We start from the raw sequence: 18,830 nt of genomic DNA, 5'->3' as shown, positions 1-18,830 counted from the left end.
AGAAAAATGAACAAAGGATGTAAATAGATACTTCACAAAAAAGGAAATACAAACGTACGATAGTACTTTAGTAACTGAGGGAAATGCAAACTGAAGTAATGAAGTATCATTTCACACTCATTGAATTTGTAAAGATTTCCAACCATTTTGAGGAACGATGTTGGCAGTTTCTAGTACAGATGTGCTTATCCTAGGATATACAGTTGGCTCTTGAACAATGCAGGGACTAGGTATGCCGACCCTCCATGCATTTGAAAATTCATGTATTACTTCTGACTCCCCCAAAACGTTACTAATGGCTTACTGTTGACCGGAAGCCTTACTGATAACAGTTGATTAACACATACATATTATAAATGGTATTCTTAGAACAAAATAAGCTAGAGAAAAAAAAGTGAAGATAATCATAAAATACATTTACAGAACCATAGTGTAAAAAACCCATATATAAGTGAAATCTGTGCAGTTCAAACCTATGTTGTTCAAGGGCCAACTACACATCCTAAGTAAGGAGGATTACTAACACAGTGAGCATGAGAAGGATGTACAAGAATGTTTCACCAGTGTCGTCAGCAATATAGAAACAGCTTTGGAAATAGCGTTAGGCCATCATTTGGGCAGCAGATAAATTATGGTAGTTCATATAAGTGAATACTAATGCACAGTATTAAAATTAGTGAATGAGAGCATCACATGGATTAATCACAATGAGTAAAAAATGAAAGCTGCAGAATAGGACAGTTATCAAGTTTTCAATGCTGAAGACTAGAGACGGTTAATGGATACATATAGTAAGTGTGACAACATGTATGAGTGAAAAACACCAAATTCTGGGTGGTGAGGAAAGGAGGTAAACAGGTATTTCACAAAAAACTTCTGGAGACGAAAGGCAATGTGCTGGTCTAGAAATGGTAAAATGTTAAGATTTGAAAAAGCAGCTGGGAACTTTGCAATTCAGTATGTATTTTTCCTATGCTTGAGAGAATTCATAGAGCCACCACCTACACACATACACCTACTTAAGCACAGAGGGTAGCTTCGTCAATGATGTTTAGTGCCCACTGTGGGCCAGATGCCATACTAGGAATTGTGGGGGGTGGGTCTCTTAAGTTTGAACAAGACATGGTTACCTGTTCTCAAGAATGTAATCTCACAGAGACAGCCCTGGGTTCTCATGAACTTTGCCACTGATGGTGAGGGAAATGTTATTTTTTATTTTTTAAATGTTTATTTTTGAGAGAGGGAGAGTGAGGGAGGGGCATAGAGAAAGGGAGACACAGAATCCGAAACAGGCTCCAGGCTCTGAGCTGTCAGCACAGAGCCTGGCTTGAACTCACCAACGGTGAGATCATGAGCTCAGCTGAAGTCGGATGCTTAATCGACTGAGCCACCCAGGTGCCCCGAGAAATGTTCTTTAGTAAACGGGCCAAAGACTGTTAAAAGTTAAACACAAGTTACCGAGGATGGAAGAAGGCAAGGTTAAGATATTCACCACTGCCCTGTTTCCTCTGGCTTTCCTTTATTTATTTTTTTATTTTATTTTTTTCTCTGGCTTTCCTTTAAAGAATGAAGACAACAACTACAGGAACCATGAGAATGAATTCAGCATAAAACAGAGATCACAACTTCACACATATGCGGAAATTACTTTTATTATGTTAGACTATTTCTTAATAAGCTAGCAATTATTCATGTGAAGGAGAGTTCAGAAAGCTAATTTAGGACTGTATCAGCTTTGTCCTTGATTAGAGATGTATGAATTATACACAAAATATCACTCCCTACAATAGGTTACTCTAGAAGTAGTAGTAGAGAAGGTCTAAGAGACTGATCGTGGAAGAGCTTCTCCCTGCTTGTCTGGTTGTTCCAGTTGGACCACAAGATTTAGGTGAAAGGATGGACATATTTTCTCTGTTGAATTTAAAGTTTTACAACAGTTCGAATGCTGTAAGAGAAGGAAGCAATACACAGTTTTCAGTGATATCTTTTTTTTTAATGTTTATTTTTGAGAGAGAGAGAGAGAGGAGGGGCACAGAGGATCCAAAGTGGACTCTATGGTAACAGCAAATGTGGGGCTCAAACTCCCAAACCATGAGATCATGATCTGAGCCAAAGTCAAGACGCTTTGACTGAGCCACCCAGGTGCCCCTAAATGATATCTTTTAAGACCACTAAAAGTATTTTTTTTTTTACCCTTCTCCATAAACCCCAAGTCATTACATTTTATAATATATAGCTAACGAGGAAGCTTACCTCTTTCCTGCATGCATCAGTTCAAAGGCTTCATTAATTTGGTCAAAAGGCAGATTGTGAGTCACAAATTCATCAACTTTTATCTTTTTGGACATATATTCAGATACTAACTTTGGGACACTTTCCACACTCTTCCATCCTAAAAGAAATCACACATGTATTAATTCTTCCAACAAATCTTTGCAGTATGCTTATTACTTAGTGGGTGACACATTTAAGAGAATAAATTTTTGGAGCTAGAATGTATTATGTTAAATGAAATAAGTCAATCAGAGAAAGACAAATATCATATGATTTCACTCATATGTGGAATTTAAGAAACAAAACAGATGAACATTCGGGAAGAAGGAGGGAAAAAGAGAGGGAAACAAACCACAAGAGACTCTTAACCACACAGAACAAACTGAAGGTGGAGGCATCTAGGTGGGAGATGGACTAGATGGTTAATAGATACTGAGGAGGGACTTGTGATGAATGCTGGGTGTTGTATCTAAGTGATGAATCGCTAAATTCTATTCCTGAAACCAATACTGCACTGTATGTTAACTAAAATTTAAATTAAAAAGAAAAAAAAACCCTGATTTTCTCATCAATTAAAGAGGACTGAAAAACTTCAAAATTAGCATACAGAGAAAGAAGAATTTAATGTACATCTTTAGTTAAAAAAAACAGTAAATGCCTTTTGAGTATTTTCCTTTTTCTGTGTTAAGATTTACTAAAATCTCATTAAGGTTTTAGCCAAGTGAGACTTCTAAGATACCAGGATAGAATTCTGAAGTCTTAGAACAAACTTATTTGGCTCCACAACAGCAAAGATTCTATAATTATGACATTTAAGGAAGAACAAACCTGACATAATACAGGACTTTTATTTCTTTGGTTTTAAAGCCTTTTTTTTTTTTTAAGTTTATTTATTCATTTGAGAGACAGAGAGAGAGAAAGAGTGAGCTTGAGTGGGGAAGGGGCAGAGACAGAGGGAGAGAGGGAATTCCAAGCAGGCTCCTCACTGTCAGCACAGAGCCCGATGCAGGGCTTGAACTCATGAGTCGTGAGATCATGACCTGAGCAGAAACCAAGAGCCGGATGCTTAACCAACCGAGCCACCCAGGCACCTCTTATTTCTTTGGTTTTAAATTCAACAATGAAATTAGGGATAGCATCTCACACCAGAAATCGTGAAACTGAAAACAAAAGTGGGAAATTCTTAGCTATATAAGATTTTAAACAAAATTGGTGCTTCGATCTTTGACTTGTATTGAAAGAAGCAATAAATCAACAAAGACACCTTCCCACCTTTTACACCAGGGACACTTTGTAGCTCATTTCAAACCTCTTTTGAGCCTTTTCCAAATCTGCCTCCTTATATCCTCTATTAATTATTTTTCTCTTACAAATCATAGGGCTTTTCCTTTCTCCTTTTTTTAAAAAAAGTATTATTTATTTAAGTATGCTCCATGACCAATGTGGGGCTTGAACTCACAAGCCTGAGACCAAGAGTCACATACGCTACCAACTGAACTAGCCAGGTGCCCCCTTCTTTAAATCCCCTGGAAACAGAGACAAGTACAGCCACCTCTATTTGTTAGACCAAAACTTCTATTTACATCTGTGGGTCATATTTTAACAACACCCATCACACCCCAATACTCCAGCTTCTGTCCCAACTAGCATGTGCTGGGGTGATGAGGCTTCAGTGAGAGGTTATGATCAACCCCCTGGCTCAGTCTTCCAGGCTTAAAATGTCCTTTTAAATACAGCTAAGGACCTGAGAGGATGTGTGGCTTTAAAAGTCTGTTCTGATATACTCAAGTGAGGCGTACAGCTCGTTGGAAAGGGGAGGTTAGTCTGCATGACAATTTTTATGGTGAATTCTATAGTATAAAGGCAGAAACTTCGGCCAAACCCCCTCATACCCTCTTGGTCTTTTCCTCTGGCCTTGAAAAAAGCTGGCATGATAGGGGATCTTAAACACCTTGTTAAGTTCAGATTATTGAAAATTCACGCTAAGTGATTTTTTTCCCTAAGAGGATGGCGAGAAATATATACTTTTTTAAAAAACCTACAAAAACTTTAGATTTCATTCATTCACACTTGTTGGAATATACAGGCATGATCTGTGCCTCCTAGGTGAGCAACTAGCAAAACAGATGGAAACTGTTTCTCAGCATTCTATCAGTTAGTTAGGCAACCCCAAACCACCATGCGTTTTTTAGGATCACAAAAGGGGAAAAATGATCAGTCTGGCAGCTTTTCATTTCTGTTATAAAGTTTTGTCTAATACAGTATTTTCAGTTGAAGACTTTGTATTGGTTACTACTGAAATCAGTACTATTTAGACAAGAGGTATTATTACATCCAGCGACAACCAGACACTCTGGAAAAATGAGCACAAATGCCTATAACCTCTTTAAGTCCATAACATGAGTGTGGCTGACAATGCTGTTTGTATCCCTGGAACCTACTTCTAACTTCTGCCCTAACCCCCAACTATTTCCTCATTAACAGGATACTGATTTTTTGTGTGTAAAAAGTGGGTCTCCTTCTTCAGAGGAAGTTGAGTATCTCCCCAGCCCCAGGGGTAAATACTGACTGAATGGGAAGCCCTCCTATTAAAACAGCTGTGCAACAACTTGATGAAGGTAGCCCATGAAAATTCTTAAAATGAAAAATCAGCCTGGGATTAAAATTCTGCCGATGGAAATGACAAAAGAGAAAATGTGCTCACCCATTAACTTACCTCCAAAGGCAGTGCCTTTCCACGTGCGGCCTGTTACCAGCTGAAACGGGCGAGTGGCGATCTCTTCACCCGAAGCAGCTACTCCAACCACCACGCTGACTCCCCAGCCTTTGTGGCAGGCCTCTAGCGCTGCTCTCTGCAGGAAAGAGAGGACCAAATCACAGGAGTCAGTGCGTTGTGCCGGCCATCTCTGCTTCCCCAGTAAGTAACTTTTGGGGGAAGGGTGGCGGCACAGAGCTTTTTTTTTTTAAAAAAAAAAAATGACAACAAAAAGATCAAACTGAATATTTAGTCAATGTAATTTTATTCAAGTTTTAATAAGATAATTACCAAATGTATTAATCTGGCTAAATACTAACACAAAATGAAAGAATTTAAAGCTTTTATTTCCCGTCTAGTTTTAAAAGTAAATCCTAGTTGAAAATTCTAAAGACTTTAATAAAGGAAGCAAGGTGGAGAATAGTACTATTTTGCAGAGGATTGACTTTATGTCAAGTAGGCGCATCTTGCACCTGAGGAAACTGAGGTGTTAGAGAAGATGTTGCTCAAGGTTAGTGAAGCGGATATACAGTTGACCCTTGAAAAACACACAAGGGTTGGGAAGCTGACCCCCTGCCCAGTCGAAAAGTCACATTAACTTTTGACTCCCCCAAATTTAACTAATAGCCTTCTGCTGACTGGGAGACTTACCAGCAATATAAACAGTTGATTACCAGCTATTCTGTATGCGTATTTCATACTCTATTCTCACAATAAAGTAAGCTAGAGAAAAAAAAGGAATGAAGCTAAAACTTACCATGACTTTCACGTTACCAATGCACTCAAAGGAGTAGTCCACTCCCCCATCAGTCATTTCAACGAGCACTTCCTGGATGGGTTTACTGAAGTCTTGGGGGTTAATACATTCAGAGGCTCCAAACTCCTTGGCCCGTGCGAATTTATCTTTATTGATGTCCACACCAATGATCCGGGATGCACCAGCCACCTTACAGCCCATGATAACCGCCAATCCAACTCCTCCTAGGCCAAAGACGGCACAAGTAGAGCCAGGCTCCACCTAATAGTAAACATAGTTTGTAAGGCACTCATTGCACGAGAGTCAAGGAAATCACTAGGTTTCTAACACACTGGGCCAATTTCACTATTCTAGCAAAGCTCCACTGTATCAAACTAGAAGGCGGAAGCTAAAACCCGGGCCAATCTCTTACCTTGGCAGTGTTCACAGCAGCACCATAACCAGTTGAAATTCCACAACCCAGAAGGCAGACTTTATCCAAAGGTGCTAAAGGATCAATTTTAGCAACAGAGATATCAGCCACAACTGTATATTCCGAAAATGTGCTGGTTCCCATGTAATGTAAAATTGTCTTTCCTTTGCAAGTAAATCTGCTAGTACCATCTGGCATCAATCCTTTCCCTTGAGTAACTCTAAAGAAAATAAAAAAGGAGAAAGGCAGGGTAAAATCAGGTTTTTCAAAACCCATAGGAAAAAAAAAGTTTTAAATAGGACAGGTAGACAAGAAAGTGTGCTAAGCCCCAAAGTCAGATTTCTACTGTATTTATTAATAATTTACCACCTTTCAGCAATGCCTTATTAGAAAACCTTACAAAAGACTTATAATCCTACATATCTTTTCCAACATTCAGTATCCTTCTGGATCTTGTTGTCAGGGTATTGAGATAAAATTTAACAGATACAACTTATGGATTAGATGAAATAATTTGAAAATTCCATCACCGGCACGCCTGGGTGGCTCATGGCTCAGTCAGTTAAGTGTCGGACTCTTGATTTTGGCTTAGGTCATGATCTCACAATATGTGAGTTGAAGCCCCGTGTGAGGCTCTCTGCATCTTCTCTGTGTGCTCTCTCAAAACAAATATTAAAAAAAAAAAATCCATGAAAAAACTATGAGCAAATATAACTTCTTAGAGCATACAGCCCAAACCAGAATCTACACAGAGATTATGAGCAATTACGCAGATTAGGTGATGAAAATAGCCAAACTGGCTGATTTAGATCTTTCAGGAGGCTTTGTTAAAAGGCTAACAATCCTCAAGGATTCAGGTTATTTCTTCTTTCTCTGTAACTTTGTCTGTTGCCTGTGTAGTTGGTAACACTAATAAAAGATAAAGGAAAAGAAAAAAGCTCACAAAAGCAACCGGTATGATAAATAGTAACAAAAATTGTTTTTGATATTCTAAATAAGTAATGTAATGTCTTGCTTAGGAGTACAGGTCCTAAAGTCAGACACACTTGGGTCAAATCCTGTGTGATCGTGGGCCAGTTAATTAACCTCTGTGGCTTAGTTTCCTCACTAAAAAATGGAGAAACAATCATATCTCAAAGATTGCTATGAAATCAAAGGAGGTGTTATGGAAGGCATTAACATTGTGCCTGGCACAGAGTGCTTATTAAATCTTTATTATTTTTCAAAATAATGCACTATAATTTGATGTTCGTTCTTAGGCTAATCCTTTGGAATAAACAGGAATAAACAAATACACACATGAAAACAGATTGGCTCTAGACTCAAGAGTAAATACATTTCCTTTGAGAAAAAAATATGACCAGAAACAAAAAACAAATCTGTGACAAAGCTCTACCACAGATAACTGTTGTATCTTTAAGAGCAACTTAAGTTTGTTCACCCTTCCTTAATGCAAGAAATCACTTCTATCTCAGAGGAGTTTCTTGAACAAAAGGTGATGTGGGATACATTTCATGCTCTGAAAGGACTTGTCCCTCTGAAAGGCTACAGGCAGCTACAAAAAGGCCAATACCATTATTATACTTGATATGTCCCAAGTTGTTAGACTGCGTTTGAAATTACCTTTCAAAATGAGATTTTGGTTCTAGCTTTGCCAAAATTAACTGGACTTATATAGTGAATGACATCTTGTTTCCCAAAAATAGAATTTTGTCAATGGCACTAGAAAACAAATTCAAGAACACACGATCTTTTATGTATGACCCAATCTTCTAAGTCATGGACCCAGCTCTAATGTGTGTGTGGGGGTGTGTTCCCTTATACGTAACATTAAGCAATTCTTGGACACCAGCAAGGTGTCTGGCAATTCAACTCAATTCTGACACTAGCCACCTGGAGACAGCATCAGATCCCACAGGTTAAGGACTCAGTCCTAGAAGACTGCCCCCTACCTTTCACTTCAGATGCCAGCTGCAAGGCCGAAACTGTTACCAGTGCTTCTGACCCCAATGGCTACAGATTGGAGGTTCCAAAGATTTTCTTCCTCAGGTTCTTTTAATGTCCTAGAATGGCTCGCAGAACTCATGGAAACACCTATGTTATTATTTTTAAAAGTTTATTCATTTTGAGAGCGAGTGAGAGCATGGGAGGTGGAAAAAGAGAGAGAGAGAATCCCAAGCAGGCTCCATGCTGTTAGTGCAGAGCCTGATGCAGGGTTTGAACTCACAAAACGTGAGATCATGACCTGAGCCGAAATCAGGAGCTGGAGGTTTAACTGACTGAGCCACACAGATGCCAGTTTTTATTTACTTATTTAATTTTAGAGACAAAGAGCGAGCACAAGCGAGGGACAAAGGGAGGGTGAGAGAATCTTAAGCAGGCTCCACACCCAGCACAGAGCCCCAGTGCAGGGCTTGATCCCATGACCCCAGGATCATGACCTGAGCTGAAATCAAGAGTTGGACGCTCAACTGAGTCACCCAGGTGCTCTTTAAGTTATTGAAGGATACGATAAAGGATATGAATCAACAGCTAGATGAAGATAAAGTATGGGGAAAGGCTGAGGAGTTTCCATGCCCTCTCCAGGTATGTCACTCTCCTCAATCTACACGTGTTCACCAGCCCCAAAGCTCTCTGAACCCAGTCCTTTTGGGATTTTATGAAAGCTTCATTATAGCCATGACCGACTAAGTCACTGGCCATTGACTGATTCAACTTCCACGCCTCCTTTTCCTTACCAAAGGTCAGGCCACCCCTAGGTTACCTAAGGGCTTTCCAAAAGTCCCCTTCATTAACATAACAAAGGCACTTTTATAGCCCACATCACAGGAAATTCTACTAAATTTTAATAGCTATGAGCCAGAAACCATGGCAGAAGACCCCAATACATATGAGAAATATGTGTCTGGTTATCTGAATGAAATCACAATATTGCATCCAGCAATTCCAATCCTAGGAAAATACCCAAGTAGTCACATCTTCACTAAGAGCTATGAATAGAAATGTTCACAGCAGCATGAATCACAACAGCCCCAAACATTTGAGCAACTTAAATGTCCATCAGCAGGGGAATGGATAGAGATAAATGGATGTATATTTGGAATGATAGAGAAGAGGTGATTCACAGAGCAACTTAAACACATTTCACAGACATTATGAGGAAACCAAACAAAAGAGCACACAGTATGTGATTCTATTTATATGAAGTCCTGTAGTGAAAGAAATCAGAACAGTGGTTCCCTTTGAGAGAGGCAGGTACTGAAGCGCAAGGGATATGAATGACTTTGTAGGGTGCTGGAATGGTTCTCTACGTTGATCTGGGTGGTTATAACCGTTAGGTGTGTATATACATAACAATTCATTGAGCTGTACACTTAAGGTTTATAGTACTTTATTACATATGTTTTACCTCAGTAAAAAGGGGAATACAACATCTTAAATTGCCTCAAAGAAATAGTTAAGTGCTGTTACCTTATTACAATAAAGTAACTACCTTTTCTGTGTCAAGGGGTTAAGTTATCTCTTGTAGTCTTCCTAGTAACCTTATGGGTTTCACTACTTTGATTTCATGGACAATAAAATGGCTCATAAAAATGCTTCTATTTAATTTCCTAGGCATGTCCCTCCTTAATATACGTTTTGGCAAGTTTAGACGAATGTTATGGAAGAAGAATGGGTTCAGAAAATTCTGTTTTATCTAATAGCTGATGATATTGGGCACACCACTTAATTTGAATCTTCATTTTTTCATCTATGAAAACGGGGATACCAATGATAGTGAGGCTGCCATAAAGCTGGAATGAAATAATTCACGGAGAATGCTCTGTATAGACTGCCACACAATTACTTATTATCTTAAGGACCAAATAACAAAGATACTAACCTTATCTTCTGGCAAAGGTTTGTCTTAGGGTTTAGACAAAATTTGCATTCTCCACACTGTGGGATGTAGAGTGGGATGACAGTATCGCCTGGGAAACAAATGCAAAGACGTTATTCTGAATAGGTGACATCTGTTTCTAAACGGATACATCAGCCTCTGCAAATCCCCACTTCTCATGTGGCTTTGCAAGGTTAACTTCAACTCAGAACTTTACCTACACAACATCATTCAGACACTGCCTATGCAAAAAACACAAGTTTCAAAATTTTTATTGAGAGAAAGCTCTTAAACTGTACTTGGAGAACAAGGTCATGGGCTTTAAAATACTGACTCACCGATGAATCTTTAAAAATTCTTGTTTAATTGGTCCAAACTGGCTTTGGAAATATACTTAAATAGTTTCAGATGACAGTAGCTTGCAAAATCAGAAAGAAAAAAAACTCTCAAATATTTGTGCTTCCTAGATAAGGAATAAAATTCTTCCTGAAAAATGACTCAGGTGATAACTTGTTTGTGAAAAAAACAATGTATAAAAATAATTTCCTTGTAGAAATAAATTGAAATTATAAAATTAAGAGTGGTTCAGATATCCTCCTTACCTGCCTTCAGGGTAGTAACTCCTTCGCCAACACTTTCCACGATCCCAGCCCCTTCATGTCCCAAGATCACTGGAAAACTCCCCTCAGGATCAGCCCCACTCAGGGTATAGGCATCGGTGTGGCAAACTGCAGTGGCGATAATCTAGCAGATCAAGAGCATTTAAGGGTGTTTGCTTGCAATCCAGAGAGATACAAGTCAAAGGAAAGGCATTTTCAATACCACATTTCATTGATTCTAAGATACTTTTGTTTCATATCTTAATCTTTAAAATCAGCAAGTATTTACAATCTATGGTATCTTAACAATTGGAATTGGCAGTTTTTAAGTGACACATAAAAGTAATGGTGTGTTTATATGCAAAGACACATGGTACATCTATCCCTTTTCAGTGCATGCTAGCAAAAGAAGGTGAACAAGGTGATTTTATGGGCACTGTGCCTACAGGTGTGGAGAGAACATGACCTGTGTACAAAGCGGGAGGAGTCCATTTCACTGCTGGGATCCTTGTGACTGTTGACAAATGTGACTCCTAAGAAGGTATGGACTACTGCGGAAATATGCCTGCCTGCTTATTAGGGCCAAAATTCAGAGCTTTTAGTGAAACCAACTCCCTTTTTAGCAGCCACACACAACTACTACTTAAACAGCCTTTTATTCTTATCTGGCTTTTAAGTAGGTTATCTTCCCAAACCATTTAACGCACAGAAAGGAAGTCTTGGAGTGTTTATATTTATGCTTCTTTGTCTCTCACCCATGTACCTGCTTACAAGGTAACATTCTTTGCCATTTGTTTTGTTTCCCAGGGAAGACAGTGCGCCCCAAACAGCTCATCTTAGTATATCCCAGGACACATTTTCTTTTTCAGTAGCAAAATCACAATCAGGTTCATTTCTGAACTTAAAGAAAAACATATAAACTGTCATAAGTCTGGGTTGCAAAAGATCTTAAGAAATTATTTGGCCCTGGGCTCTGCAACCTGCTATTTGATCCCTGGGAGCATGAGCATTTGTTTGGAAGTAAGATGGGGAAAGGATCCTCTAATTCACAGCAAAAAAGAGCTTATTTTTTTCTAGGATGTTAGTTTCATTCAATGGTTACTACTTTAAAGTATTAATTTTACATCAAAACAAGTGTAGAATGCTATAAATATCCAGTTGGCTGCCTTGTGCAATACTGTTCTCTCCAAGGGTAACTTCATTTCTCTGACACAACAGAGGCTGAGAAGCACTAGACTAATGAATCCCCTGAACACTGCTCTTGCCTGCAAGGGTCAGTACATTTTATTTTATTAAAAAAAATTTTTTTTTTAACGTTTATTTTTTTTTGGGACAGAGAGAGACAGAGCATGAACGGGGGAGGGGCAGAGAGAGAGGGAGACACAGAATCGGAAGCAGGCTCCAGGCTCTGAGCCATCAGCCCAGAGCCTGACGCAGGGCTCGAACTCACGGACCTCGAGATCGTGACCTGGCTGAAGTCGGACGCTTAACCGACTGCGCCACCCAGGCGCCCTGGGTCAGTACATTTTAAAGCTCTCCAAGCAAGCGGACTTCACTTGCTTGTTGCTCCAATCAAATCAGGAACCTCTTCCCAAATCATATTTGAAACCTCCGCTAACAAAACTGAAGACCATTTCTTCTTTTGTTTCTAATGTGTCATCATACATTTTAAATTATGGGCTTGGCAGAAAGGGGGAACATCCTATAAAGTCATCTTAAACACAGGCTACAGAAGAAAGAGTGCAGTTATCCAGTGATCCATGGGGAAGGCTGCTTAGCTCACCCTCACAAGCTAAAAAGAGGGACAGGAGTGCTGCAAAAGTGAAGCAGGTAAAGTAAGAGGAGGAGGATGTGATTCCCAGGTTGGAGGACTTTCAATACTTTCTCTTTAACGCTGTCCTTGGGGATTTATCCACAGAGGAGTCATCTATCCGGAGACCTCATTGTAAGTCTCCTTTTCCAGTGCCCTCAATATATCATTACCTTAATTCGCACTTCATGAGCCTTTGGGGGTGCCACCTCTACCTCCTCTATAGAGAGAGGTTTTCCTGCTTCCCAGGCAACTGCAGCCTTGCACTTGATAACCTGAGATCAGGGAAAAAAGAGAGCAAGTTGTTTATCCTCCTGCACTAATAATCAACTACTTATTTAGATCCTGACTACTAATCTTAGAAAATATATCGCAGAATCACAAAAACCATAACCTCTAAGTGATATGGAGAATTATTTTGCATGTTTTTAAGATTATTATTGTTTAAAATCATTTTTTTTTTTTTGAGAGAGACATGGACAGAAAGTGTGCGTGAGCAGGGGAGGGGCGGAGAGAGAGGGAGAGCGAGAATCTCAAGCAGGCTCCACACTCCCAGTGCAGAGCCCGATGTGGGGCTTGAACCTACCAAACATTAGATCATGACCTGAGCCAAAGTCAAGAGTTGGATGCTTAACCAACTGAGCCACCCAGGCACCCCTTGCATGTTTTTAGATTTCATACAAGTAATGTTCACTAAAAAAATTTAATTCAGATGACTACATGGTCAGCTGTAAAAGCCTCTTTTGGTTAAGTTTTATTAGTCAAATATTTAACGATCTTCTAGGAATACGTTAAAAATACGGGTTCTGGGGGCACCTGGGTGGCTCAGTTGGGTGAGTGTACAACTTTAGCTCAGGTCATGGTCTCGTGGTTTGTGGGTTTGAGCCCTGTGTCTGGCTCTGTGCTGACAGCTCAGAGCCTGGAGCCTGCTTCAGATTCTGTGTCTCCCTCTCTCTCTTCCCCTCCCCCACTTGTGCTCTGTCTCTAAATAATAAATAAATATTTAAAAAAGCTAAAAGCAATACAGGTTCCAGAGCATCTAGGTGGCTCAGTCGGATAAGTGTCAGACACTTGATTTTGGCTCAGGTCATGATCTCATGGTTCCTGAGTTTGAGCCCCACGTCAGGCAGACAGCACGGAACCTGCTTGGGATTCTTGCTCTTCCTCTCTCTCTCTCAAAATAAATACTTTAAAAAAAAATACAGGTTCTAAGACAATCTGATTCAGTAGGTCTGCCACAGGATCCAAGGAATCTGAATGCTTAACATGTACCCTATGGTATTCCTTTACTAAAGCTGGTTTAAGTTAACACTGGTTTAGTGCAAAACCGCAAGGTGGGAAGGAGCATAAGGAGGATCAGAATGGGAGAATTTTAAAACACTATATTTAGGGGCACCTGGGTGGTTCAGTCGGTTAAGCATCTGACTCCCTGATGTCTGCTCAGGTCACGATTCCATGGTTCATGGGATTGAGTCCCGTGTCGGGCTCTGTGCTGACAGTGTGGAGCCTGCTTGGTATTCTCGCTCTCCCTCCCTCTCTCTCTGTCCCCTTCCCTACTCACATTTTTTCTCTCAAAATAAATAAACTTAAAAAATTACTGTATCTACCCCTTTTAACTGTGCTATATAGTACAGTTGCCACTTGCCATGTGTGCCTTTCAAGTGGAAATGATATAAACTGTAAATGTAAAAGATATGCAGATTATGAAGACATAGTAAAAAAAAAAAAGTAAAAGTATTTCAATACTTAAAAAGTATTAATTACATGTCAAGGCAGTAATTTGAACACAGTAATTCCTCTTTATCTGTAAAGGATACATTCTCAGACTCCCGTGGATGTCTGAAACTATATATACTGTTTTTCCTATGCAAACATATCTATGATAAAGTTTAATTTATAAATCAGGAACAGTAAGAAATTAACAGAATTATATTGTAGTAAGTTATGTGAATAGTCTTTCTCTCAAAATCTTATTGCACTATATGTATGTACTACTCCTTCTTGTGCTGATGTGAGATGATAAAATGCCTACCTGGTGAGATGAAGTGAAGTGAGTGAGGTAGGCATTGTGATGTAGTGTTAGGCTACTAATGACGTTCTGACAATAGGTCAGAAGGAAGATTACCTGCTTCTGAACTGCAAATGACTGCAGGTAACAGAACCGGTGGAAAGTGAAACTGCGGATAAGGGGGGGATTACTGTATAATGGATTAAATTTTAATCAATTTTATTTTTTATTATTCATTTTTTAACCCAATTTTAATGTGGCTACTAGAAAAAAATTCCAAGCTAATTAGCTAGAAATGCTAACTTCAAGCATAGCATTGACTTAGAAATTCTAGTCAGTACTAGAATTTAGTACTAGGCCTCCTTTACTAGAGCATCAGGTGTAATGAGGAAAGGTAAAAAAAAAATTTTTATTGAAGCATAGTTAATATACAACATTGTATTAGTTTCAGGTGGACAACATAGCAATCGGATGTTTATATACATTAAGAAATGATCACCATGATAGGTCTAGTTATCATCTGTCCACCATACAGTTATTACTATATTATCGACTTTATTCTCTATGTTGTACTTTATACCCCCATGACATCTTTTATATCTGCGAGTTTGACCTCTTAATCCCTGTCACCTATTTTGCATTCCCCCCACCCCCAAAAGTTTTGAGCAGTTCACAAAATGCTTATGAAATGTGTTGACAGAATAAAGGATGCAAACTGCTGGGTTTATAGGAGACAGACCTGAAAGTCAACACTTACAAAAAGGGTAAGTTAAAGGGAGAGGCACAAAGTGGAGAAAGAGTGTTAACTTTCATTGGTGGGTTTGAAAAAACTTCACTTTTAACTAGGATACCCAAGGATGAGAAAAAGTTAGTTACAAATCATAGTAATTAAACACCTACAAATATAAAAAGCTACTGTGAGGAGTAAATGAAAATGAATAAAAACTCCCTAATATAGTGCTTGGCATAGTGCTTTGCAGAAACAAATAGTATTTATTAGAACTAGAACAAAGAGTGGAGGAAAAGCAGAGTTGAACTGTATAGAGAGCTGAGTGGCTTGTGTAAATTGGTGAGGCTGGAAATTATTATTTTTAAAATTAAAGGGTAGATACTAAATCTTATGGTAAAAATATGCAGGCATTGCATTAGAATGTTTTCACCTCAACTGACCATAAATCTCAAAACAAAATCACAAAGGTCAAATTCAAAATAGTCACATATTCTAGAGAATTTAGGCAACAAGAATAAATATAATTCATCCATAATTTTTTTTTTTTTTTTTTTTTTTTTTTTTAGTGAGGGGGAAGAGGGAGATAGAGAATCTTATGCAGGCTCCATGTTCAGTAAGGAAGCCCAATGGGGACTCGATCCCTTGACCCTGGGATCATGACCTGAGCTGAAATCAAGTCAGATGTTCAACTGACTCAGCTACCCAGGTGCCCCTAATTCATCCATAATCTAAGTTCTTTTTAAATTAGAAAAAAATTTTGTTTTAAATTTTATTTATTTTGGGAAAGAGCGCATGAGAAGAAGGGCACAGAGAGGGGAGAGACAGGATCCCAAGCAGGCTCCATTCTGGCAGCGTGGAGCTACAGGTAGGGCTCAATCCCACCAACGGTGAGATGAGGACCTGAGTCAGATGCTTAACTAGCCACCCAGGTGCCCCAATAATCTAGGTTTTTATACCCCCTTCCCCTATTTTAAGGAATGCTTGAGAAATTTTTTTCCTTTTAATGACAGTTCTAAAACAAAGCTCCACCCTAAATCTACTTTGCCCTACTTCAAATATGATCACAGGATAATTTTTCACCTTCTCCAAATAAAGGCACTTCGTTATAAAGAAAAACAACTTGCCAGTTTGTTAAGTATGAAAGATCGTTTAGCGTTTACCATTTCTTTTCAACCTCAACATTTAATGTCATAAATCTTTCTAAAGTTTGCAAAACATTAAAACACTAAGCAACTTTAGCCTGATTATTCACGTTATTCGTGCATTTCTGCCTTTCTTTACTGTCTAAAGTATGTTTCAGGAACCTGGAACAGTTCCTTGCAAAGGGACAGGCCTGGCTCACTATCTTAATGTAACCACTAAGGTCGACCAACCTCTTAAATCTCAATTTTTGGTGTGCAAAATGGGGACAATACTCGCAGAAGCGTCACGGTAGGATTAAAAGAGGAAAGTTCTGGTGCCTTAAGTGCTCAAAAATGTTACTACTGAAAGGGACCCAGGAGCCTTCGCCAAATACATTCTTTAGTGGCACCATAATTATTCAATTAACAATTATAGTCATGAAACACAACCTAAGGGTTAGGAGCACGGGCTCTGGCTGTAGTTCTGCTACTAGCAAGATGACTCCAGGCAAGTTACTTATTTTTGCAAACGCAAAGCGTGAACGCTCTTAAACCTTTTCTACCGCCCCCTCCCCCCTCGGGCTGCACCAAAAGCCTCGAAACCTTTCAAGTAAGGAGCCCAAAGACTCTTTCCATTCCTTCCCGCAGAGCAGCTTGCCCGAGGCACCGTTTCAGATCCGGCAGCTGATATCAGCCTACCGGCCTAGGCCCCGCGCAGTCAAGCGACCGGGTTCCATCCCATGCTTTCCCTTTCTCCTCTTCCCTGGGCCCGGTCGCGCTGCACAGCCAAGCCTACCTGGTTCGCCATGTCCTCGGACTCCGATCAGTGAGGGGTGAACATCCGGGGTGGGGCGCACGGGGCTGGGGATGTGGGCGGGATGTGCGCCCAGCGCAGGGGGGCGCGGCGTGGGCGGGGCGTGCTCCCAGCGAGGTCCCGCCGCCGCCTGCTCCGGGGGGCGGAGCGTGAATACAGCGCTCGCTAGGCCAGTCTGGCGCGAAGGGCGGTGCCTGAAGTGTGACGCCTCTGGCGTTGTAGCTCGCGCCCACGTGGTGTCGCCTCCAAAGCTGGAGGGTTTTGCGCGAGGCTGGAGGGCGGCGGCTTTGTGGCAGAAACCTGCCGGCTGGATGCAAAACATCTGCGTCAGGAAGGGGTTTTCCCCGTGTAACGTTAGCCCAGGCAGCGTAGATAAAGCTTATGAAGCATACATGTGCAAGGCGAGGGACCAGGAATTTAACTGGAAGCACGTGAGAAAGAGGACTGCACCATTCTGTGCGCCTTCTACACTGTGTGCGCTGTGACTTGACACGAGTAAGATCGAGCCCTTCAAAGGACTCTCCATTGATGGGAAAACTGAGTTGGGAGAAGAATGCTTAAAGGGGAGACGAAGGAGGTACCCATTCGGGAAACTTCTAAAGGCACTATTCCAGCTGCTTTTGAAGGGTGAGTAGGATTTTTAGCGGTTGGTAGAACACAGGAAGAAACCTGCAAGGAGTACTAGTGAACGAAAAGCCTCCAGAAAGTTTGATATGGTGTGGTTTAGGAGTGGCCAGCGTGGAGAGAGAGGGAAGAGGGGGAATATTTGTCATTTTACTCTTAAACTCTGATTATTGTGGATGCTGAATTATTTTAAGATAGGTCTATCAGACCACTCTTTCTCTGCTTCTCAGTCTTTTTCCTGGCTCTTTCTGCTCAGTCCTAAGGGCTGGTGATCTAAAAAAATTATGTCCAGGGGCACCGGGGTGGCTCAGTGGGCTAAGCGTCTGACTTCCGCTCAGGTCATGATTTCAGGTTGGTGAGTTCTAGCCCCGCGTTGGGCTCTGTGTACGCAGCTTGAAGCCTGGAATCTGCTTTGGAGTCTGTGCCAACCACCCCACCCCCGCCTCTGCCCCTCCCCCGCTCATGCTCTGCCTGTCTCTCTCTCTCAAAAGTAAACATTAAAAAAAATTCTGCCTGTTATCTTTCCCTTCACTCCACCCTCTCATCTACATCCTGAATTTTAACTTCTTCTAGGTTATGAACAAGGATGGCTGTGGTGAACTCCAGGCTTGGGCATACAACTGCTTACTAGATATGTCTTCATTTGTCATCTTTTCTCCTTAAAGGAACTCTTCTATCTTTCTGTGTCCCCACCATCCACCTACTTGCCCCAGCCAGAAACCTGGAAATCACGACTTCTCCCTGTCCCTGCATTCCTTAGCACCTGCATTAAATCTAGCACCAAACTCAAAATACCTCTCACATTTTGTGTCCCCCGCCCCCCACAACTGTTGCTGCTGCCTTAGTTCAGGGTCTTATGTCTTACAGGATTTCTGAAAAAAGCCTCCTATCTGATGTTTTTGTTTTTAGGCCCCCGAATGTAATGCATTTCCAACTAATGCCCCCTTAGTGATCTTTCTGAAACATACATGAATTCATGCCATTTCCTTTCACCTTTTATAGTTTTTGAGTGCTGTGGATTATAAGGAAATAAATGTCATTCGACT

The 18,830-nt window shown here is 40.4% G+C and overlaps 1 protein-coding gene across 1 annotated transcript; it reads right to left on the bottom strand.

Annotated features, from left to right (window-relative positions):
- Positions 1 to 1,634: 1,634 nt before the first annotated feature.
- On the bottom strand, positions 1,635 to 17,254 carry ADH5 (alcohol dehydrogenase 5 (class III), chi polypeptide). Its single transcript, XM_015069109.3, has 9 exons — positions 17,143 to 17,254; positions 12,661 to 12,762; positions 10,681 to 10,822; positions 10,082 to 10,169; positions 6,199 to 6,418; positions 5,787 to 6,047; positions 4,991 to 5,126; positions 2,254 to 2,392; positions 1,635 to 1,945 (listed from the first exon to the last, which is right to left on the bottom strand). Exons 1-9 carry the CDS (start codon positions 17,152 to 17,154, stop codon positions 1,921 to 1,923), a joined length of 1,125 nt encoding a protein of 374 aa, XP_014924595.1. The 5' UTR covers positions 17,155 to 17,254; the 3' UTR covers positions 1,635 to 1,920.
- Between the last annotated feature and the right edge of the window lie 1,576 nt (positions 17,255 to 18,830).

Source organism: Acinonyx jubatus, chromosome B1 (genome assembly GCF_027475565.1).
Source record: "Acinonyx jubatus isolate Ajub_Pintada_27869175 chromosome B1, VMU_Ajub_asm_v1.0, whole genome shotgun sequence".
Lineage (NCBI taxonomy): Eukaryota > Metazoa > Chordata > Mammalia > Carnivora > Felidae > Acinonyx > Acinonyx jubatus.
The sequence above is the reverse complement of the archived record's forward strand: the minus strand, read 5'-3'. Positions and strand labels throughout refer to the sequence as shown.

Coding starts and splice junctions, on each gene's coding strand:
- ADH5 (XM_015069109.3), bottom strand. Junction 6,419..10,081: donor AACCTTTGCCAGAAGATAAG/GTTAGTATCTTT, acceptor TATTTTCTTTAG/AGTTACTCAAGGGAAAGGAT. Junction 6,048..6,198: donor CTGCTGTGAACACTGCCAAG/GTAAGAGATTGG, acceptor GTTTACTATTAG/GTGGAGCCTGGCTCTACTTG.